The sequence below is a fragment of the Meles meles genome, chromosome 11 (genome assembly GCF_922984935.1).
Source record: "Meles meles chromosome 11, mMelMel3.1 paternal haplotype, whole genome shotgun sequence".
Lineage (NCBI taxonomy): Eukaryota > Metazoa > Chordata > Mammalia > Carnivora > Mustelidae > Meles > Meles meles.
This window is the reverse complement of record NC_060076.1, coordinates 10,778,369-10,803,560: the sequence shown is the minus strand read 5'-3', so window position 1 is coordinate 10,803,560 and position 25,192 is coordinate 10,778,369. Positions and strand designations below refer to the sequence as shown.

The 25,192-nt window shown below is 40.5% G+C and overlaps 2 protein-coding genes across 6 annotated transcripts in view; one reads left to right on the top strand and one right to left on the bottom strand.

The window, feature by feature from the left end:
- DENND1A (DENN domain containing 1A) overlaps positions 1-25,192 on the bottom strand; it is a 493,090-nt gene that overhangs the window by 454,155 nt on the left and 13,743 nt on the right. The window lies entirely within an intron of this gene.
- On the top strand, positions 10,384-10,548 carry LOC123952707 (40S ribosomal protein S29-like). The gene has a single exon (XM_046022049.1). The coding sequence runs from the start codon at positions 10,384-10,386 to the stop codon at positions 10,546-10,548; it is 165 nt and encodes a 54-aa protein (XP_045878005.1).

The following is a 25,192-nucleotide window of genomic DNA, read 5'->3' as shown; positions in this document are numbered from 1 at the left end:
AAAAATTTTAAAAACTTTTTAAATCAACATCGCTTTCTTAACCTCATTTTTCAACTGGCTGAATTTCACCTCAAAATTTCATTTGGAAAATCGAAATAACAAACACTCGCATACAAAGATGTTACATAACAAGTGTTTTTTTTGTTGTTGTTGTTTTGGTTTTTTGGTTTTTTTAACACTGGAACTCTGATAAATTAACCTGTACCATTAGGTTAAGGCATTTTGTACAGACCTGCTATATCTCTAAGTGAAGACTGGCCTAACATGGTCTATACTCACTTTCTCTAACACACTTCAACTAGGCTTCCGAACCCACCACAGCACTGAAACAACCTTGTCATATTTACCAACGACCACATTGCTAAAATGTATTAAAATGGCCAACTCTCCTAACAGACACATAAAGTGTTCATCACCATTAGCTATCAGGGAAATTCAAATCAAAACCACAATGAGATACCATCTTACACCAGTCAGAATGGCAAAAATCGACAGGACAAGAAACAACAAATGTTGAAGAAGCCGTGGAGAAAGGGGAACCCTCTTACACGGTTGGTGGGAATGCAAGTTGGTACAGCCACTCTGGAAAACAGTGTGGAGGTTTCTCAAAAAATAAAAAGTAGAGCTACCCTATGACACAGCAATTATAGTACAAATTCACCCCAAAGATACAGATGTAGTGAAAAGAGGGGCCATATGCACCCCAATGTTCATAGCAGCACTGTCCACAATACCCAAACTGTGGAAGGAGCCGCGATACCCTTCAACAGACAAATGGATAGAGAAGATGTGGTCCATATACACAAAGGAATAGTACTCAGCCATCAGAAAGGATGAATAACCAACTTTTGCATCAACATGGATGGGACTGGAGGAGACTAAGTTAAGTGAAATAAGTCAAACAGAAAAAGTCAATTATCATATGGTTTCACTTATTCGTGGAACATAAAGAATAGCACAGAGGACATTAGGAGAAGGAAGGGAAAAATGAGGGGAGAGAAATTGGGAGTGGGAGACGAACCATGAGAAACTATGGACTCCAGGAAACAAACTGAAGGTTTTAGAAGGGAGGAAAACCTGGTGATGGGTATTAAGGAGGGCACGAATTGCATGGAGCACTGGGTGTTATACACAAATAGTGAATCATGAAACACTACATCAAACACTAATGATGTACTGAATGGTGACTAACATAACACAATAAAAATAAATAAATAAATAAATAAATAAAATGGCCAATTCTCAGGGCTCGTCTTACTCAATGTCTCAGCAGCACTTGACACAACTGACAGACTTTTCCCTCCCTGAAACACTTTCTTCTCCCGTCTTGCAGGGCATCATTCTCTGTTGGTTCTCTGCCTACCTTACTGGCTGCTCCTTTGTTAAATCGTTCTCATGTAACCTCTCCTACCCTCAAATTTAGTCCTGGACCTCTCCCTCTCCCCACTCATTACTTAGATGATCTCATTCAGCCTCATGGCTTTAATTACCATGCAAATGCTGACAAGCCCCAAAATCATGTCTACAACCTGACTTCTTCTCCGACTCCAAATTCCCTTATCCAACTGCCTACTCAGCATCCCTGCTTGGGTATTCAAGAAGCATTTCTAATTTAGCAAATGGTACTTTTCTTCCTCAAACCTGCGTCGCTTGAATTTCACCAATTATTTAGATTTTTAAAAAACAACAACAACAACTTGGTATCATCTTTGACCCCTCCTTTATATATATGCCGCAATCACTGACATGTCATAATCAGCAAATTCTGTTGATTTGATCATAAAAAGACATCCAGAATCTGAATGCTTCTCAGCATCCCCAATCCTATGGTCCTTGCCAGATCACAACCTCACCTTGACGACTGCAACACTCTCCTGACTGATCTTGCTGCTTCCTCTCTTGCCCTCCTTTGATCAGATTTCAACTTTGGTCAATAATGCTTTTATTGGAAAGGTCAGTTTAGGCCAGTCCTTTACCTAAAACCTCCCTGACGTGTCCCCCATCACCCAAAATCAAAATCTTGGTTCTAGAGATGGATGATGGGCATGGCTGCACCACAGCGTATGCAGCTTTAGTGCCCCTAAACTGTACACTGCCAAAAATGGTTAAGATGGTAAATTTCACATGTATTTTACAATTTAAAAAAAAAAAAACAAAACAAAACTGAGGATGGCGGGGAGAAAAGTCCTTACAAGGTCTACATGATCTGGCCTCTTCCTCTCTCTCCAACTTCATTTCATACCTTTTTTCCCTTGCTCACTGCACTCGAGGCACACTGTCCTTCCTTCAGCTCCTCAAATACACCAAATTCATTCCTATATAACAGGCCTTTGCATCCATCTTCATAAAGGTAGCCCTTCCTGTCATTCAAAACTTAGCTTCTATTTCAACTCAGAAAGACCTTCCCCGATACACTCTCTGGCATCTCATTTTAATTTTCCACAGCATACCTATCACAGTCTTGGTCATTGTCAGTCTCCCTCCTATGAATGTAAACTTGCAGGAGAAGGATTTTGTCGATCATACCCACTAGTGCTTCCCAGGAACCTAAACGGTGCCTGGGATACAGCCAGAATCAAATACTGAGCGGAAAAGAAGGAATAAAGGAAGTACAGACCAGCCTTTCCTAGGGTCTGAAAGATTTCAATAAATGATAGGAGTGGTTATAGACTCCCATGAGTCTCAAATTTCAGCATGTGAAAAAGAGAGATTTTAGCCCTACTTCAAAGTTTGGGGAGAAGGAGGCGGGGAAAGCCCAAGAATTAGCATTTCTAACTTGTAGCCAAATACTGTCTACTAACAGGTAATACTGATGCAGCTGCACTGGCGATCACACTTCAAGAATGAACCACCGAGGGGCGCCTGGGGGCTCAGTGGGTTCAAGTCTCTGCCTTTGGCTCAGGTCATGATCTCAGGGTCCTGGTGTCAAGCCCTGCATTGGGCTCTCTGCTCAGCAGGCAGCTTCCTTCTCTCTCTCTCTGCCTGCCTCTCTGCCTACTTGTGATCTCTCTGTCCACCAAATAAATAAATAAAATTTTAAAAATGAAAAAAAAAAAGAATGAACCACTGATCAAGTTAAATGGAATTCTTCCTCCAGATAATTTAGCACACAAAACAAAATAAACTTAAGGTATACCTTAATAATCCATCAACGGAGCTTTTGTAATAAAACAGATTTAAAAGAAAAACAGCATTTGTAGGACTGAAGCTTACTCCTCTTCTATTGCTATCCTTAGTTACTGCCTCATTCTTCTAATGAGTAACAATAAAACTACCTGGGGCGCCTGGGTGGCTCAGTTGGTTGGGCAGATGCCTTGGGCTCAGGTCATGATCCCAAGGGTCCTGGGATCGAGCCCTGCATCAGGCTCCCCACTCAGCAGAGAGCCTGCTTCTCCTTATCCCTCTGCCTACAGTACTCTGCCTATTTGTGCTCTATCTCCCTGTCAAATAAATAAAATCTTTTTAAAATAAATAAACGAATAAAATAATAATTTAAAAAACTACCTAAGTTTTTCACTCAGTTCAAATACCTGCCAGAGTTCTATTACATGGAGCTAAAGATTATGACAGTTACTTAAAAAAAGGGGGGGGGGCAAAAAAGCTGACTAAAACACTAAGAACAAATTGGACTATAATTATAAGTTATAGTCATGCTTATCCATGATCACTTACATGTTGCCTTATGGAAGAGGTGGTGACTAATGTTATGACAAGTTATGTAACATACCAACAAATATACATAAGTTATTTTAAGGGCCAGTGAACCCAATGCAGATGGAAGCATTTTCTATTTCTTTGCAAATCAAAAAATAAATTTAAAAGTGCCTCTTCTAAATGCAAATGGCCAAGAGACTCTTAATATTTTCATTAAGCCTATAAACAATGAAGACTAACAATTTCCAGAAAGTCCCTGAGACTACCTTGAGACTGCTTATTTCCTCCATTACTCCTCTCAAGATGCTCAATATTTTTAGCTACTTGGCTAAAGGAACCGAAAAACCTATTTCTGTCCTATTAACACTCACTGCTAATTCAGTACACGTAATGATGCTGAGAATACCATATTCAGAGCCAATTTTCCAATATGGACCCAAGTTTTCCCAGAACACTTCATGATATAGCTTAACATATTACCATGGAAATGTCCTGGTACTGCCACCATATCCCACTATTAATTGCCTTACGTCTCTATACCTTAATGATCTGGAACCCTGCCTACCTGCCAAGCAACTTTTTTTGCCACCCACCCTTACCTCCTGCAGTCCTGTACCCTAACATCCAGCTGTACAGAACTAGCTGTCGCCCACTCAACAAACCATGCTCTGGTTCACTAGGAACACCATTACTGTTCTACTTCCACTATGGACTGCTTCCGTGTGCCAAGCACGATGCTAAGCACTTTACATGCATTATCCCAGTTAATCTTCAACTATCCTGTGTGTGTTTACCCCCATCTAAAGAGGAGAACAATGGGACACCTGGATGGCTCAGTCGGTTAAATGTCTGCCTTCCGCTCAGGTCATGATCCCAGGGTCCTGGGATCGAGCCCGCATCAGGGTCCTTACTCAGTGGGGAGCCTGCTTCTCCCTCTGCCTGCCGCTCCCCCTGCTTGTGCTCTCTCTGACAAATAAAATTTGTTTTAAATGGCTATAAAACAAAAAAAAAAAGTGGACAACACTAAAACTCAGGATAAACTAGCCAAAGTCAAAGCAAAGGAGTAGCAGAATCAACAAGAATCATCCAACAGCTCTAACCACTTTACCATTTGACATTACTGACATTATTCAGATGCACTTCTGCAAGGAACAGTCTTTCCAGTCTTTTGCACTTGACAATCTCATTCATCAAGCCTCAGCTCAGGCGTGCCCTCCTTTCTGGAAAGCCTTTCTCAATCCTGCATAGCCACAGCACAGACTGGGTTAAGTACCCCTCCTCTACATTCCTAGGGCACCCTGTGCTTCCCCCACTCTTGCCGTTCTTACCACATTCAACCCTGATGCAATTACAATTACCCAAGGGGCTTTTAAAAATCCTAATGCCCAGGCCGCACCCCCAGAACAACTAAATCAGAATCTCCAGGCACCAGTATTTGTTTAAAGCTCCCCCCTCCCAACTTATTCCAGTGGAGAACCACCCACGTCCCTTTGATTAAATATCCACCTTCCCTCTAGACTGGCAGCTTCTTGAGGGCACCGACGGTCTTTTCACAGCCCTGGTCTGACACCTGGCATAGTAAGTGTCTGATGAATGAGTCTTCCTCCAACACCTGACATGTGGTTTCCAGCTCCTAGTAACTGCTTCTCCCTGACAAGAGGTAATTTACTGGATACACACTGCTTACACATGACTGTTACCCTTTAAAGATATCTTCCTTTGGAGTCAAAGGTATCAATAAGTCACACCTGCTGACAACAGCCTTGGCTCTTAAATACAGAAAAATGACACACAAACAGCTAAAATGTTTGAAAGAAGGGAGGTCTGCTCAGTTCTTGCTTCTGGGAGAATGAAGCCTGAAAGTAAGCCAAGAGAGCATTTCTATTCAATACCACTCTTCTGAACACAATTCTCAGTGATTCACTGGAAGGGCCATGCTCAGTGCTCAGGGCCATGTTCTCAAAATGATTAAGTACACTCAGCTTGAAGTCATGAAACAGACAAAGGCTTTGACAATATTCAGGCAGCAGGAAAGCTTAATGGGTTTTTTTGTTGTTGTTGTTTTAGAGTATCATGCTATTGATCACTCTGCTGGATCATCAGCTTTCAATTAGGATCTACTTTTCCTCAATTACAACATATTATGAGATTAGGAGAAAAATATAACACTAACTCCTCATAAAATGAATCTTCCCTGCATATGGTAACCATGCTACAATGCTAGGCCCTCATCCCTTTAAGTGTTATTTAGAGCTACAGATTTAAACACGCACCATGTTAGGACCCCTTACTCATTCCACAGCCATCAAATCTTCAAACCCGCATAGTATCAAGCAAAATAGCAACCTATTCTCTATAGACCAATGATCTGACTTCACCACACTGTTTCTTTAGTTACAAATTTACATACTAAGGGAGCAGAGAGCAGCAGAAGTCTATTTCAAACTTCATACCAGTTAAACTGTCTTAAGTTGATAACAAAGTCAATCGAAACTGTATACACTTCAAAACATGCTAGCAAACATCACCTACTAAACATTGCTTCTTTTAAGCCAGACAAACAAGCAAAAGGGTAGTGTTAATATTTCCAACAAGTCTCCATTTGTTCCAGTGAACTCTGAAATTAAAGCCGTTTTTCCGGGCTGAAAATGCTGTATCAAAGGGTGCTTTCTAACCCATAACAAGTTAACACCTCCAGAGAAGAATGCAGTCATTGTTAAGACTTGTTAGAAAATGATTAACTTAGTTGTGTAATTATACAAACAAGTCGTTTCAAGGTTTTACACTTAACTTTTCATTTCTAATAATGCTCTCAGGATCAGATTAATAAAGATACACAGATCCTGCTGTGCGAGGAGTTGCAAAGTTTCACCTTTTCATATAGGAAAAATTCTCGTGCCATCCTGTGTAAAGCAAGCTAATGGAAGAAATTTAGCTGAGTTCCAAGAAGAAAAACAGTGCCTGCACACCCCTCAGCCATGTGAAATACTCCATACTTTTTTTTTTTTTTGAAGATGTATTTATTTGAGACAGAGAGAAAGAGAATGTGTGCCTGTGAGAACAGGTGGAGGGGCAGTGGGAGAGGGTGAGGGAGTCTCAGACTCACCCACTGAGCACAGCCTGACACAGGGCTCGAAGATGGCAAGACCCTGAGATCACAACCTGAGTGAAATCAAGAGTCAGGCACCTAACCAACTGAGATAACCGAGCACCCCAATACTCCATACTGTTTAAAGAAATTCTCCACTGTGCTGAGCTACAGTGTAAAATATAGACTCTTCAATCATACTAATAACATTTGCAAAGATCATGTCTATTTCATTAACATTTTTGTGCTTAAAAAATATTTAAAAGCCTCCCCTTCCCTAACTTTTCCTCCATCCTTTCTGAACAATTTAGTCCCAAAGTTATTACCTAGGCAAAGCAAGGTAGACGTTCACGTGGGCAATGGCCCAGTGTGCACTGTCAGAGCCTGAGCAGGCCGAGGAAAGTATCCCTCGAGGTCCCTGCTAAGGGATGTCAGATGAGCAGGGGAGGAGGATATCCATACAAAGGGTGGCCTGGCAATACAATGGCAGATCCAAGTGGAGACATTCATTCAGGGGGAGCACCCGGGCATGGGGAGTCAGAACTTGAGTGGAATGAGAAATATGTCCAAACACATGGATGGCCAGGCCTGAAACATGAGTAGGGAGAAGAATGTGACCCCCAGAGGTACAAGGCTGTCAGAGGCCAAGAGGGTGAGGAGCATGTCCAAGCACAAGGGCACCCTAGAGTACAGTGTGGAAGCCTGGGTTGGTATGAAGTTTGGCCAGGTGGGTTTGGGGCAGGCTGGCTCGGCATGATGGAGAGTCAGAGTCTGAGCATGGTACCCACAAGGCAGTGGAGAGGGCAGGGGTCCATCCAACTACAGGATTAGGTATGATGATCCTAGGAAAACAAGGTGAAAGAGGAGACCATCCATATAGGGTAGGGATGAAGGCGCCCAAGACCAGTACAGAGGGCCTGCTTTGTCACAGATGAAGTAAACAAGAAACTGAATGAATTCTATAGAGTTGGGTTTGAATTGGAGGTATTAGTGTGAACTCAAGGTTTTCAATAAATATATAGGTAAGGAAATAAAACATAAATGCAACCTGACTTTTAAACATACACATATTTCCCGGCTCTGTCTACTGACAGGGCGTAGTAGCAGCAATATTCCCAGTAGTAATGAGCATATCTAGTACCCAGATGTTGGGTTCCTAATACAACTCTTCTCTAACAGGAACTAGAGCTCCTTGGGGAAAGAGCTGATTCCAGGGCTGGGGCAGAGAAAGTACAAAATGAGCTGGAACATCTTATTGTGTCAGAAAGCAAAGAAGGGCTCAAAGAATGACAGGAACTGTCAAAAGACCAGCTTGAAAAGACTCCCACTGGCCAGATCTGGGGAAATTTAAGCATCAAACTCAATAAGGACATTAACAGATTATTAACTCATCAAATAAAACAGGAAACCATGAGTCCACATTGATATAAATAAGTGAATTGAAAACTGAATGAGAAATGGACCATTTACATGGTTTCAAAGCACCTTCCCACAAAATACTTACTAATTGCAAGAGGGAAAAGAGTAACTTTTTAGTGTAGAAGTTTAGCAAAAACTACCTTAATCAACTCATTAAAGTGATCAACGTAAGTAATGAGACAAATTGTTAGAATGCAATGGGAAAACAGCATCATTTCCAGGACATTTCTGTCAAAGATGCTTCACCACAATCTAATCTTAAGAAACATCAGACAATCAGACAAATTCAAATTGAGAGATCATCTAAAAAATATCTGGCCTGAAATCTTTAAAAGTGTCAGAAAAAAAAAAAAAAAGTGTCAGTCACAGAAATCAAGGAAAGACTAAAGAGCTCTTCCAGACTGAAGGAAACCAAAGAGACAAGACAACTGCACACAATGTATGATTCTGAACTGGATCTTTTTGCTATAATAAAAAAAAATGTTACTAGGGACTACTGAAATCTGAATGGGGTCTAAGGCTTAAAGGTAGTAATGCATCAACATTAATTTCCTGATTTTGATGTTTGATTGTGGTTTTATATTTGTCAGAAAAGCCCACTGAAGTATTCAGGGGTGATGAGGCATCAGATCAACACCTCACTTGAAATTGTTTTGTTTTTTAAAGTTCTTTATATTATTTACAGTGCACTGGACAGAACAGGGTATTACCTTAGCAATGGGGAATAATTAATCCTAGGCTGAGTCCTGCTTTAGTCCCACCTAACAAGTCTTAAAATCAAAACCCAGAGGATCAAACTCTTTCATACTCAACTTATGAAATATATGAAACAATGGTTTTCAAGATATCAGGCAGCAAAGCATAACAATTTCTTGAGAGATGGAAAACAAATGAGAAGAGCTTTCGATTGCCTCAGATCACTGCCAGAAGTCCAAGAATATTCGTAAGAACACAAAAATACCCCACACCCAACAATATTAAACACACAGTGTCTGGCAGTCAATAAAAAGATTACCAGGCATGCCAAGAATTAGGAAAATACAACCCATAACAAGAAAAGCCAACCTAAAACTTACACCGATGTTAGAATTAGAAGACAGCACATCCAAATAGTTGTTCTAACTATATTCCAAGTGTTTACAAAATTAAGAGACGAGATTCAAAAAAGAACCAACTGGGGGCACCTGGGTGGCTCAGTGGATTAAAGCCTCTGCCTTCGGCTCAGGTCATGATCCCAGGGTCCTGGGATCGAGCCCCGCATCGGGCTCTCTGCTCAGTAGGGAGCCTGCTTCCTCCTCTCTCTCTCTGCCTGCCTCTCCACCTACTTGTAATTTCTGTCTTTCAAATAAATAAATTAAAAAAAAAAAAAACTTTAAAAAAAAAAAAAGAACCAACTAAATTTCTAGAGATAAAATGACAATGAAAAATCTACCAAATGAGATTAACTACAGAATAAACACTGAAGAAAAGATTAATGAACGTGAAGACATGAAACATACAAAGGGAAAAATTTCAAACAAACCCAAAGCATCACTGACCTATGGAACAACTTCATGCTGCCTAAATATATCAGTAATTGGAATCCCCAAAGACAGGAGGAGGCAGAAAAACTAAATAATGATCAAAAACTTTCTAAATTTGATGAAAACAATAAATGCACAAATCCAGAAATCTCAACAAACTTCAAGCACAAGAAACAGGAAGAAATCTAAGGCACATCATGACCAAATTGCTCAAAATCAGTATTAAAGAGAAAATCTTAAAAGCAGAACAAAAACACATGTTATATTCACGGGAACAAAGATTAGAATGACAGATTTCTTGTCAGAAACTAGGCAAATGAGTGAACAGCAGAGCAGCATCTCTTAAGTACTGAAAGAAACTGACAACCTTGAATTCTATTCCCAGAGAATATTTCAAAAGTGAAGACAAAATAAAGATTTTTTTCAGATATTACAAATGCTGAAAGAATTCATCACCAGCAGACCTGCACTACAAGAAGCGTTAGAAGTCCTTCAGGTAGAAAGAAATAATGGAAATATGGAAATATAGACCTCTACCAAGAAATAAGGAGCATCAGAAATGGTAACTACGTGAACTAAATAAGTCAAATGATCATCTCATTAGATGCAGACGGTTTCATTGGAGAATTCTAAGAAACACTGAAAGAATTAATACCAATTATACCTTTTGCCTTGTTGCATCTGATGGGGATGGGAAAGATGGGTCACCAGCAGTTCTACTGGAGCCATCTGAGGAAATATGGCCAGGGTTTTTGTTGCGTCTGCTCGAACCCACATGGTCTGATCCAGATACACAAACTCAATACACATGGCCAGTGTTTCTACCAGTACTCAAGGGATATAGGCTTCATTAAGTTGAATTAAATGAACTTCCTTGAATGGGTCATCCAAGAGACCTACTGAAGATACCCAAGATACCTACCCTAATGCTAACTCCCTGTACATAAAATAAAAATATTTCAATTTTTAAAAAAAAGAATACCAAATACTATACAATATCTTCCAGAAAACAGAAGAGGATGAAACACTTCAACTCATTATACAAGGCCAGTAATACTCTAATACCAAAACCAGACAAAGATAGTACTAAACATATAAATTACACACACACACACACACACACACACACACACACAGTAGATCAATATCCTTTTAGCCACAAAAATCCTTACCAAAATATTAGTAAACAGAATTCAACAAGATACACCATGACCAAGTGGAATTTATTCCAGGGATGCAAGGCTGGCTTAATATTGAAAATCAATCAATAGAGTCTATGCCATCTTAAGAGGCTAAAAAAGAAAAATCAAAATTATATCAATCGCAGAAAAGCAGTTCATAAAATTCAAAACATATTCATTATAAAAATTCAGAAAACTAGGGATAGAGGGGAATCTTCCTCAAGGTAATAAAGGACCTCTATGAAAAACTTACAGTTAACATTATACTTAATTTTGAAAGACTGAATACTTTCCTTTCAGGATTAGAAATAAAACAAGGATATCCACCCTCACCACTTAGCCATTATACTGAACAGTTAAGCCAGGACAATAAGGCAAGAAAAACAAAAGGCGTAGGGCTGAAAAGGAAGCAATCAATTTTTTTCCTATTTGCAGACATGACCATCTATGCAGAAAAAAATTTTGAATTGATATTGAGATAATTTCATTCTCTTCTATCTACAATTCTTCCATTTTCATCTAACCTCCTTCTAAGGCTTTCTCCATGCACTCCTCTGATAGTGTTCAAAATCAAAACCATAGATTTAGATAGCTAAGGATATAACACTTCAAAAGCAAAAACCAGGGGCGCCTGGCTGGCTCAATTGGAAAAGCATGGGACTCTTGAATTCAGGGTTGTGAGTTTGAGCCCATGTGGGATGTAGAGATTACTAAAAATAATAAACTTGTAAAGAGCACAAACCATAAATAAATAAAGTCTTTTTCAAAAGGGGGGGGGCGCCTGGGTGGCTCAGTGGGTTAAACCTCTGCCTTTGGCTCAGGTCATGATCTCAGAGTCCGGGATGGAGCCCCACATCGGGCTCTCTGCTCAGCCTACTTGTGATCTCTCTCTGTGAAATAATAAAATCTTCAACAAGCACAAACCATAATGTGAAAAACTGATGGGTTTGATTATATCAAAATTAAGAATTTCTGTTCAAAAAAGGAATTTCCACTTAAAATGGAAATATTCTCTCCATTTAGGGGTGTGTGTGAGAGAGAGAGAGACAGAGACAGAAACAGAGACCTATGGGAAAATATTCAGCATCATTCAATTTTAACAGGAACTCATGGAACCCCAAAGTTTTATGGGAACACGGCTTAAAAACTGCTATGAATTGATCCATCACTAAGAAGCAAAATACAGGAATTATCCCTAAGAACATAAAGGGACCAGGATTAAAAACAAGCTGAGTCAGATTCTCTCTGCTACGAATCCAGAACTGACTCTCAGAGCAGGCATCAGCTTTACCACTTGTTCTAGAACTTAGGTCCGTCCACTGTTTCAACAAAATCACCTGAGGAAACTTTTTGAAAACACAGATCCCCAGGTCCCAGAGATTCTAGTTCAGAGGGTCTAGAGTGAGGTCCCAAAGATTTTTTTTTAAGTTTCCCAGGTGATTCTGGTGAATAGCCAGCCAGGTTTAGGACCCATTTAAATAACAATGCTTAAAACTGAAAGACAAAGGGAGACAGAAAATCCAATACAAGAGTCTGTATGGTCCCTGACAGACTAGAAGAGCCTAAAGGTTGTGGGAGTGCTTTAAAGGCCTAGTTACGGTACTTTATTAGCTCCTGAGTAGTACCTCCTGAGTAAGTGGTCGGGAGTGTGCAGGCTCTGTGTGACCAGTCATGGACACCCATTCAAATGTCTGCCATTTCCTTAACATAAAAGGGCATTAACAGAGTGGAAAACAACTTTAAATTTTCCTAAAATTTAAATTTAAATTTTCAACGATGGTGGGTCTGCTTACTCACTGAGGTAAATAATATCCGTTTTTAATTTAGAACATCATTATTTTTCATGGTTTACCTCTTTTCTAGATTTACAGTTAGATGGTAATTAATCAGACATTTAAACTTATCAATATAAGGAAAGGCATCTTGGAATACCTAATGAGCCCAAGTCCACGTGCCCTTACTCTCTGAGAACTCCAAGAACCGGAGGAACAAAAAACAATTCATAGACTCACCAAGTAATGCTTCAGAGCAAAGTCAACATTAAAGCCAAGAATACATACTGTAAAACAGCAAGAGGTGAAAGCAGCAGAAGTCCTAGAATGGTGAAAACTATCTGCTTGCCCTGGTTCTGGCAATGAACTAGCTGTGCAGCTTGGAGCAAGAAATGAGAGCCAGGAGGTCTAAAACATGAGCATGTGGGGACTGGCTGTAGCATAGCTTTAAAGACTTCCCTCTGTAGGATCCAATTTTCCCTCCATGAACAGATCACTAAGAAAGACCTATTCCAGTTCTGACATCTTGTAGCTCTAAATCAAAGAGATTTGCAAAATCTTTTTTTTTGTTTTTTGCAAAATCCAAAGTCATATTTTAGTTGTTAATATGAAGGCTCATGATATTTATATCAGAATATTCATTTAGGGGTGCCTGGTTGGCTCAGTCGGTTGAGCCTCTGACTCTTGGTTTCAGCTCAGGTCCTGATCTTATCAAGGGTCAAGGGTCATGGGATGGAGCCCAACAACAGCTCCTACCCAGCAGGGAGTCTACTTGAAAGATTCTCTTCCTCTGCCCCTACATGCACACACTCTAAAATAAGTAAACCTTGAAATATATACACTGATGTAGACTACTACAAATGCTAATTTCCCAAATAAAAGTTCTTTGTCCTGATTATCAATTAGACAAATACTTAAGAGAAAGACCCCGCCCCCCCTTTTTTTTAAAGATTTTATTTATTTATTTGACAGAGAGAGATCACAAGCAGACAGAGAGGCAGGCAGAGAGAGAGAGAGGGAAGCAGGCTCCCTGCCGAGCAGAGAGCCTGATGCGGGACTCGATCTCAGGACCCCGAGATCATGACCTGAGCCGAAGGCAGTGGCTTAACCCACTGAGCCACCCAGGCGCCCCCCCCCCGCCCCCTTTTTTAACGATTTATTTACTTTAGGGGAGGGGTAGAAGGAGAGGGAGAGTAACAGACTCCCCATTGCACAGGGAGCCTAATGTGGGGCTCGCTCTTACAACCCTGAGATTCATGACCTGATTGGAAATCAAGAGTTGGATCCTTCACTCAGCCACCCACGAGCCCCAACATTCACTTTTCTAAGACAGTGGTTTTTAGTGTAGACCAGAGATGTATCAGAGGCCTTAGGGGAAAAGGGAAGGGAATGAAAGAGATCCATCACACAGATTTACTTTTATGGGGTTTTTTTTGAAGATTTATTTATTTATTTGAGAGAGAGAGTGAGCCATGCCCCAGGGTGCATGTGGTGGGGGTTGGGGGAGGAGGAGCAGGGAGCGAGCAGGGGGAGGGACGCACACTCCCCACCCAGCAGGGAGCCCCACACTGGGTTTGATCCAGGGAACCTGAGCTCAAGATCTGAGCTGAAACCAAGACTCAGACTCAACCTCAGCCACCGAGGCACCCCTACTTTTACTGTTTTACCTCTAAATTTTACATAAGGCTCCTCTGACATAGAGTTCCACACCTTAAAAAAATAATGAAACATAAAATAAAACTCAAAAAGCATGTATGCAAACAAAACAAACATGTAAGACAGCTATGTTTATTACCCAGTGTACCAGTGAAGAAACTAACGTGCAGACTGTTCAAGTACTTGTCTGAGCTCACACATTTAGGAAATGAAGCTGGGACCAGAACCCAGGCATTTTGGCTCCAAAGTTCATGTTCCTAACTACTATGCTAAGCTCTACATGGCACAACACAGTTTAGAAAATGAAGACAAAACTCGAACATGAATCTCTGAGACTCCCAAATGCATTCAGTAATAAAGATACTAATTAGCATGAGAAGCAATGTTGTTTGCAACTGAGCCTCGCTAGACCCTTCAGCTTCTGCCACCACCAGCTACCAACACACAACACATAGCCCCCACATGACAGTCATATTGACCTTCTCATCAGGCCTCAATCACCTATGCCTTGTAGGTATATTTACCATGTGTTGAGCTAATTCAGAAGGGCTGGGAACTGTGCAGAGCATTTCATATACCACACCTCCTTTTATCTACATGACAATCCTGTGAGGTAAGGGAGTCTTGGAGGATTTTACAAAATAGTCTTACAGAAATTAAACAGCTTGCCCCAAGGGCAAGTACCTAGTAAGCAGCAGTGTATGAACTCAAACCCAGGTCTGCTGTGACTTCACAAGGTATGTTCCTGAGCACAATCGCCTTCCTAAAACGTGCTCTATCACCAAGCACTGCATTTACTCAACATGCATCTACAACAGGGCTTGGCAAATAGTAGGCACTGGAGATATTTGTTGAATCAATGACTAAATGAAAGAATGCCTCCTCCCCTCGGGAGGCCTCTCTGACTCCCTCACAAAACACAGTTGCTCTCTCTACATTGTCACAAGACTTGTTTCAAAGCTCTACTATACAGGCTTCCCAGGAGCTAGTCCATTCTTTCTAGTTATATGTACGTAGAACCCACTAGACTGGAACTTTGTTTCCACTTCATCTTTGTATTCTCAGCGTCTAACAAAAGGCCTGGCTTTTATCAAGCACTCGGTAAGTTTGTTAATTGAATGAATTTCCCTGAGGAGAAGGGAGATGAATAAGAGACTCATGATTCATATTAAAACTTTTTTTTCTTCAAGAAATAAACAACATTCAAAGCTGTGATATACTCAAATGTGTGCTCTATAAATATTTTTAGGTTTCAACTATCATCAGAGGCATCTAAATTTAACTCATTCAACACATATTTATGAGTAATCTAAATACACACATATAATGGCTCTTAAGGAACCTACAGTCTAGTCAAGGAGATAAAACATAATAAAATGTAAAGGTAAACAGTAAGACATGAGCTGCCATGAGGAAATACAAGACTAGGTGCCACACAATTGGTAAAACAGAATGCTGTGGGCTTGCAAGTTGAAGACCTCATCCTGGCTGCAGGCCATTGGTCTGATTACCTGTGGACAGTCTACAATGAGGCCCTTGACAGTCAATAGCAAAATGAGGGGGACAACAAGGGGACAGCACAGTGTGTTTTCCATATAAAAGTATGCAATTTTTAAAACCACCCTTGGGGCGCCTGGGTGGCTCAGTGGGTTAAGCCTCTGCCTTCCGCTCAGGTCATGATCTCAGGGTCATGGGATCGAGCCCGGCATCAGGCTATCTGCTCAGCAGGGAGCCTGTTTCCCCCTCTCTCTCTGCCTCTCTGCCTACTTGTGGTCTCTGTCTGTCAAATAAATAAATAAAATCTTTTTAAAAAAAAAATAAATAAATAAATAAACAAAACCACCCTTAATCTGACATGTTCTTCCTGCTCTTTGCTGTAAAAATGTAGTTTCTTTTCAAAAGTGATGATGATAGGAGATGATCATTTCTTTGTGGTTCCACAAACCTTGTTTTTAAGATTTTAGTGGTGCAAAATTCCAAACATCTGGAAACTACTGAGCGAGGACACTCTGCAATGCCTCTCTTAAAGAAGGAGAACTTGAAGTGAACCTTGTGGAGTGAACAGAATTTGGCTGGGGGGGGGAGGACAGGATATTTGAAGTAGGGGAAATGGCCTGATAAAAATACAGAGGTGCTAAGTGTTCATATAAAGTCTGAAGAATAGTAACTAAATCAGATTGAAACTTGGAAAAACTGCAGCTGTGGGTTCCATTTCTGGCAATATGATAAGCTAAGTATACTTCTGATTCTCCACTGAAACATAATGGATGTTTTTATCTTCTCAACTAAATACACTGACGAGCTTGGAAGGAAATAAGGAAGATTCAGATGAAGAACTGAATGAAGCTAAGAACCCAACAGGGTAAAAAGCAAAACACAAAAACTAGCTTTCCCCTCGAAGGCATTTATTTACATCACCCAATGCAAGATTCATTCTCCCAATTAAATGGGGCTCAAGGAATACAAGGCAAAAGTAATATCCAGCCTGAGAGAGAAATTATAATGTCTGCTCCTCCCTCATAATTTAAACTGGGACTACAAAGGTGATCAAGAGAGAAACCCATCCACATACACACACATCTCAGGAACGAAAATGAAAATGAAAACAATTACTCTCAAAACTTGGCAATCTTCCTCCAAGTTCAACCACAACCTGGCCCTCACAAGGGGTTGCTACTGAATGGTCAAAAACCTCAACCCAGGAATGCAAGTTGAAATGGTCACAAACTGAAAGCAACCACAGAGCTCTAATAAGAAATATGTAAATCATCTCCGGAAAAATTCACTTCAACCTTAGCCTAAATATACACATATACACACACAGTTCCAAGAAATAGTTCGTGGGCAAAAATTACATCCCTCCGGGAAACAAAGCCCATAAATAAGAACCTGAGAAATAAAAGATGGTGGAATCAGACTTTTGAAGACTTCAGATATTGGAATAATGAGTTACAGGACATGGAATGCTCAATAAGCTTAAAGAAATAAAAGGATTAAAAATGAGTAGAGTAGGGGTGCCTGGGTGGCTCTGTGGCCAATTGAGTGGCCACTCAGTGGGTCCTGGGATCGAGTCCCGCATCCGGCTCTCTGCTCAGCAGAGCCTGCTTCCCTCTCTCTCTCTCTGCCTGCCTCTCCATCTACTTGTGATCTCTCTCTGTCAAATAAATAGATAAAATCTAAAAAAAAAACAAAAACAAAAAAAAATGAGTAGAGTAAAACTATGACATGATCAAGCAAAACTGAAAAAGAAAATGTATTTCTCAAAATAAGAAAAAAATAACTCAACGGTTGGCTAAGAGCAGAAAGGTCACAATCAACACGAATTAGAGATACAACCAAAGTGAATTAGTGAACCTACAGAAATTGTACAGAAAAGCATTTAGAGACAGAAATTATTAAAAAAAAAGCAGAAAATAGGGATACCCGGATGGCTCAGTTGGTTAAGCATCTGTTTTCAGTCAAGATACCAAGGCCCCGGGATCGAGTCTCACATCGGCTCCCTGCTCAGTGGGGAGCCTGCTTCTCCCTCTCCCTGCTGCTCCCCCTGCTTGTGCTCTCTGACAAGTAAATAAATAAAATCTTTTGATAACTAAATAAAAATAAAAAAGCAAAAGACAAAGATAGACCCAGAAATTCTAAGACTAATCAATATTCCAGAAGAGGTAAAGAGAATGGGGCACAACCCAAGCTAGTTTCAAGGCTCTATGTACTCTTTTTGGATTCCCATCTTCACTTAGTTCTTGGTATGAAAAGAGCTGAAAATTTTCCAAAACTGACAAGAGATACATATTCACACATTCAAGGAGTCCAATGAATGCAGAGCAGGATAAATAAAAAGAAATCTGGAAGTTCTGGTTCCAAGTAAAATATAGTCAGCATACTCCACCTTGTCTCTCACAGCTATAAAATACTTCTGTACACCCAGGGTCAAATTCAAGGAGCATCTACGTGAGGGATCAAAAAAGGTAAACAATAGTAAATGGATTGGGGCAGAAGATTAGAATTCAAAATTTCACCAAATCAGTGATAAACCACACCTTTACCATTTCCTTTCCTCTGGTATCACTCAGCATGGACATAAGGCGGCATAAAAACTGGAAGTTGACAACAGCATAGACCAAGTTCCAGGAAAAGCACTCTATTTCAGGCTCAAGGAATGGGAAAGTGGGAGGATCTACAGATACCTAAAGCAATGAGTGAAGAACCTTCCTTTCCAACCAGTAGTGTAACCCGAAGAGAATGGGGCAAATCCCAATTACTTATTTGTTCTCTGTGCCCTCCCACTGCTAGGTCTGGACCACAGATGTAGTCGTGGGAGGTGCACAGCAAAACAGGATAAATAAAGCCCCAGTTTTCTGGCCACCAGAACTGACAGGGAGCCCCAGGGAACTGGGGAGATAACAGAAGGAGGGAAGCTCAGGAACATGACCCCATAAACTTGGTTTTGAACACCACGGCCCATCTCTGAGTCTATCAGGAAGGCATGAGGGTGCCAGGTGCTCCACATTCTTCCTAACACTTCCTAATGTAAGTCTCTTTAATTTTAGCCATTCTATGGGATGTGTCAGGGCTTTCTCAAGGTAGTTTTAATTTGCATTTTCCCAATGACTAATGATGCTAAGCATCTTTTCATAAGCTTATTTGCCATCTGTACATCTCCTTTGATAAAGCGTTCAAATCTTTAGCCCATTTTTCTTTATTAGATTGTTTGTCTTACTGAGTTGTAAGAGTTTATAAATTGAGTTTTTAGAACTCAGTGCCTTGACTTGTCATTTCCCTAAAGAGTGTTTTTGGGTGAGCAAAAGATTTCATTGTGATAAAGTCTAATGTATCCATTACTCTTGTGTAGTTTCACTTCTGTGTCCTACTTGGGAAGGTAAATTTGACAGCACTTCATCCTAATACTGAAGGGACAAGTAACAGGAGAGATATTGAAGAGAATGCCTAGATTTCTGTCTTGCGTGAATGAATTAATGCATATAATACTGAGACCATTTTCTCAAAGGACATCTGCAACTCACTGTCAAACCAAACCCTCTCCTCTGGATTCCCATTTCTACTGACATCCCCGCAGCACTCTACACTATCTAAGTCTCTTCTTTCCCCCAGGTTCAAACCTTGAACTATGCTTTGCTATATTCAGCCTGAAAACAACTCTCACAGCTTCATTTTCTTCATTCGCACCAATGATTTCCAAATCTCTAAACTCTCTTCCTAGTAACAGTGGCACCCAATATTTACTGATGGCCTTACTCTATGAGAGGCCCTAAGCCTACATTCTAACTGCCTGTTGCATTCTTCTCCTTGGCCCTATCATGATTTAGAGTCAACCAAAGCCACCCTTTTTGACCTCCCTGCCAGTTCTCTCTCCTGACTCACCAGTTTCTGTTCATGAGGTTTTGATGCTCCCAGATTGAAAACCTTAATATTGTCACCTTTTACTTTACTTCTTCTTTCCCCCATATTCAATTAATTTTTTTTTTAATATTTTTTTATTTATTTATTTGACAGAGAGAGATCACAAGTAGATAGAGAGGCAGGCAGAGAGAGAGAGAGAGAGAGGGAAGCAGGCTCCCTGCTGAGCAGAGAGCCCGATGTGGGACTTGATCCCAGGACCCTGAGATCATGACCTGAGCCGAAGGCAGTGGCTTAACCCACTGAGCCACCCAGGCGCCCCCATATTCAATTAATTTAATAGTTCTCCAGTTATGCTACTTAAAACACTGCAGGTTTAGGAACCAGGCTGAAGTGCCAAAAATGGCTGCTTCCCAATTTGCATGAAAAAATAATGTAATCTACTTTAAGTTTTCCTACCATCAATTTTTCTTAAGCCTTTCTCACTCCTATTCTATTCTAAAATATAATATAAAATAGTATCTGATTTAGGGGGAAAATGTAGTTTGACATTTAATATATAAATATTTCAGAGTATTCCACACAATACCATGACTTTTACGTACCCCATCACCTGAACGGGTTTGAGCACCACTGAGCTAATAATGTGCAACTCCTATTCCTGCTAAATTGTTCTTTCCTACGCAATATGAAACTTTCCCAGTGAGGAAGTCAGACCAAGGTGGGAAAGGTGAGACCAATTTGCCAGAGAAAACATTAAGAAGTAGGCCATCAGAACTCTCTATAAATTTCTTCCTTTTTAATTCCAGGCTGTGACTGCCCGTCCTCTGGCACCAAAGAGAAGAGCCGTCTTACAAGTAGAGGAGAAACAACTTTCAGTGATCAGTATAAAAATAAATGACTTTATACTGTAGTCACCACAAGTGAGGCACATCCAGGCTGCATCCTCCACATTCTGGACTTTCTCTGCTGATTCTCAGGATTTACTCCAGGAATAAAGCATAACAACAGCCTCAGAAAATAAATACAAATATTTATAATCCCGAAGAGGATCTGCCAAAGCCACATGATTTGGGGATCATCAGTTATTTGGAACAATCACAAATAGTGGGGTTAAATATATGAAAAGATTACTTATTGATTATACTCTTTTAAGATTTTATTTATCTATTTATTTGACAGAGAGAGAGAGAGATCACAAGTAGGCAGAGAGGCAGGCAGAGAGAGGGGGGAAAGCAGGCTCCCCACTGAGCAAAGAGCCCAATGCGGGGCTTGATCCTAGGATCCTGAGATCATGACCTGAGCCAAAGGAAGAGGCTTAACCCACTGAGCAACCCAGGCGCCCCTGATCATACTCTTTTAAGATCAAACCAAATCAACCCCAAACCTCTACGCTGTATTAAACATTCATTTAATTATTCAGTTTGTATTAACTGAGTACCTACTATGTGCCTCATACTGTGTAAGTCACTCAAGGTTTGACAGTGAACAAGGCTTTTACCGTACCTGACTTCTTGAAGATTGTAGACCACAGAAAAGACAAGAAGAGTAACAGTGAACTGACCTGATCAGGTCTGCCCTTTGGAAGACTCATTCTGGACACTGTATAGATAGGACTGGAGAGAAGCAAGAGTGGTAAAGAACCCAGTCAGAAGAAATCACAGCCATTATGCTGAGAGTATGGTGGCCTGGACCAAGAGGACAGCAGTGGAGAAGGAGGAGAGTACATGAATAAATGGAACTTGATATCTGGATTTGGCAGGTGAGATGTCTCCAACATCTTACTGATCTTTCCCTCCCTCCTGCCCTCCATCTGCCTACTTAGGATTTATGAAATATCTTTAGTTCTCACTACTCATCACTCTGTAACTGACTCCCAAACTATCTTTAGCTCCCACCTCTCCAATGACCTTCAGGTCCAAAATTTCAACTGTCCCTGGAGAGCACCGCATGGATAGTAAACTCACACTCAATAGAACCCAAATCAGGGGCTCCTGGTGGCTCAGTGCGTTAACCCTCTGCCTTCAGCTCAGATCATGATCCCGGGGTCCTGGGATCAAGCCCCGCATCAGGCTCTCTGCTCCGCAGGGAGCCTGCTTCCCTGCCCTCTCTCTGCCTGCCTCTCTGCTTACTTGTGATCTCAGTCTGTCAAATAAATAAATTCTTAAAAAAAAAAATAGAACTCAAATCAAAGCAATGAAAAAAAAAATCAAGCGCAGAAAATCTCTACTTCCTTCTTTAATGCCAGCACTGCCACCTTCTCCTCTGTCCACCCGGCTACAAACCCTAGAGTCATCATCTATCTGGTTGTGAAGACTTTTTAATCTTCTGAGACCTACTTCTTAACAACTCTCACTGATAGCTGGATTCTTAAAAGCCATTGTGATGCAAACCAAAAGGAAACATCCAAATATCAATCCTCATTACCTCTCTTCTATTATAATAGGTTAATTGGTCTACCCGCCTTCAGTCACTGTGCCCTTCAATTCTGGTTACACTCACGGATCATACACACATACTTTAAATAGGGAGAGCCACTTAATCTCTTGAATTGTTTTTAAAATGAGTTATATTAGTTATAATAATTACACTCAAAAAGCACAGTGAGAACAGAGACAAGAACAACTCTAACGGAGTATACTTGGAATTTTCATTTCTTCTATAGGTCACCAGAGTTCAGAATAGGAGAGTATAACACAGTGAGGGAATAAAATTTGACCTCAGTAGCACAGATGACTGCTAGTCACTAGGAATACAACTGGTACAGTGAATATGAACCAGTCCTTCAGATACAAGATCTGAGAAGGGGACCTGACAGCCACCTAGGGCACAAAGAACAGTGCCCACGGTAACCCATTCGCCTTGCTCATGGCAAACAACAAATCTAGATAGAGCTCACCTTGCTCAAGGGCATACAGAAAATAAAAGACTGTTTAAAAATACTGCAAATTGAGGAATGGGAACATCGTCTCTTAGAAGTATGTATCTCTGAAAACGATTAAGAAACATGTTTCAGGAAACTGGTATCCTTAAATAGAACAGAAAAAAAACAGGACTTTTACAAAACAGGAACAGAAAGCTACAAGAGGATAAGAAAGACAACAAATAAGAGCCTTTAAAAAAAAAAAAAAAAAAAAAGAATGGAAGAAAAAAGAATAGCTCCAAGGAGAATAAAAATGCACAGCATTAGACACGTTACCCATGGTATTGTTGCCAAAGTGTTTGTTTTGTTTTTAAGATTTTCTTTATTTATTTGACAGAGAGAGAGAGAGCACAAGTAGGCAGAGCGGCAAGCAGAGGCAGAGGGAGAAGCAGGCTCTCTGCTGAACAGGGAGCCTAACACGGGGCTTGATCCCAGGACTCCAGGACCACGACCTGGGCTGAAGGCGGCCACTTAACTGACTGAGCCACCCATGCGCCCCTTGCCAAAATGTTTAAACATGAACTTAAGCATGAGGAAACAATGAGACAAATTCTAAATGTGAGAAATTCTACAAAACAACTGGTCTGGATGCTTTAAAAAGTCAATGTTAGAGCCAAAATGTGGGTAAAGGGATAGATAAAAGGGAACAAGAGACAGGAAAACCAAATGCAACATATGATCCCTAACTGGACCCAGGCTCAAAACAAACAGCTGCAAAGGACATTATTGGAACTGGGAAAATTTAAATATGGATTGTTTTTTTAGATAATGTTGTATGAATGTGAAATTCTTGATGGTGGTAAAAGTATCCTCATTATATATACAGAATATAATTGTTCTTAGGAGATATGCACTAAAACACTAACAGATAAAACATCAGGGGGGCATCAACTTGACATGAGATTATTCAGCCAAAATAAGTAAAAAAATATAAGCACATATGGGGTGGGGGTATAGGGAGGGATTATCTATCCCCTCGTATTATAGGGAAACACTGATAAGCATTTCCCTATTCCCACTGCTTATGAGTAATACTGAATTTTCCTAAATTCAACACTCATCCAAAAAGCTGCAATCACTGATGACTTTCTATACTAAAAACCATACCACTCCTAGTTTAAAATACAATCTTCTTTCCTTTTTGAGGCCAGCATGACCTTGACACCAAAATCTGACAAGAACATTACAAGAAACAAAAATTACAGCCAAAATCTCCTATGAATATAGATGTGACCATAAAATAAGTATCAGGAAACTGATTCTAGCAATATGGATAAAAAGGATAATATATCATGACCAAATGGGTTTATACCTGGGATGCAAAGTTAAACATTTGAAAATAAATATCACTTACATTAACAAATGGGAAAAATCATATCATCTCAATAGATGTAGAAAAAGCATTTGATAAAATTCAATCTCCATTCATGACTAAAGTGGCAACCCATAAACAGCAATTAATGCAGACCAAAAAACCTCCCAAAAAAGTCAGCCAAAGAGCCAGAAAAGGGACACCCTGACAAGTGAGAAAATTCAGGGGAAAAAACCACCAAACATCAGCCAAACACCACAGAAAACCCTGTGTGGTTTTTCCACTCAAGCCAACAAAGGACAAGCAGGGAAGAAACCAAATTTCTATCTTGGCCAGGCTGTGAAGAAATTAAGTCAAGTAGGGGGCTGGGACTTTCATCATCCCCAGCAGTAACGAGGACATCCTCACTGTGGTTTCAGTGGAGAATGTGGAGAACCTGGACTTCCGCTCTCCTGTAACTGAAGCTGTGGCGAGAGCAGCAAAAAGGCACTACTCTAGGGGCGCCTGGGTGGCTCAGTCGGTTAGGCAGCAGACTCTTGATTTTGCTCAAGTATCTCAGGGTCCTGGATCCAGCCCCGCATGGGACTCTGTGCTCAGTGGAGATTCTGCTTGAGGATTCCCTTTCTCCTTCTCCCTCTGCCTCTCCCTTCTACTCACAAGCGTGCACATATGCACTATAAAATAAATAAATAAATCTTAAAAAAAAAAAAAAAGGCACTACTCTACCAGCCAGAGAGCTATCAGTGGAGTCTTCTCAGAGAATCAGAACTCCCACCCACCACTCATAAAAGGGAATTTCCCACCCTGGTGTTAAGGAAGCCTGAACAAGGAACCTACACATATACCCCAAATGGCAGTAAGAGGGCAAAGTATTCCCTTCCCCTTTGGAAGCAGGGTCAGAGGAAGCCAGCTAAAGACAGTAGGAAACTTTCTTCAAAATTCTGGGGCCAAATTCTAGAGCCTAGAACTCCAGCAGCATACAAATTATCAACCAGGTTTGAGAAAGCAGACATTTTTCCGACATGGAAAAACTCAAATGCACCCTTTCTACAAGTCCACTGCTGTGACTGTCTCCTGTAAGAACTAGAATATGAACTCCGGCAAATGAAATAAAATAACACAGGGGCCAGGAAATAACGAAATAGGAGCATGATGAAGGGACATTCCAGGATTACAACAATGTAGCTAACTTTGCACAAATCAGAACAGGAAAGTAGGAGGAAGCCATCAAGAGGGGGAAAAAAAAAGAAAGCCTTAAGACTGAGTATTATTTTAAGTTTGGAAAAAATTAAGGATATGATAAAGCAAA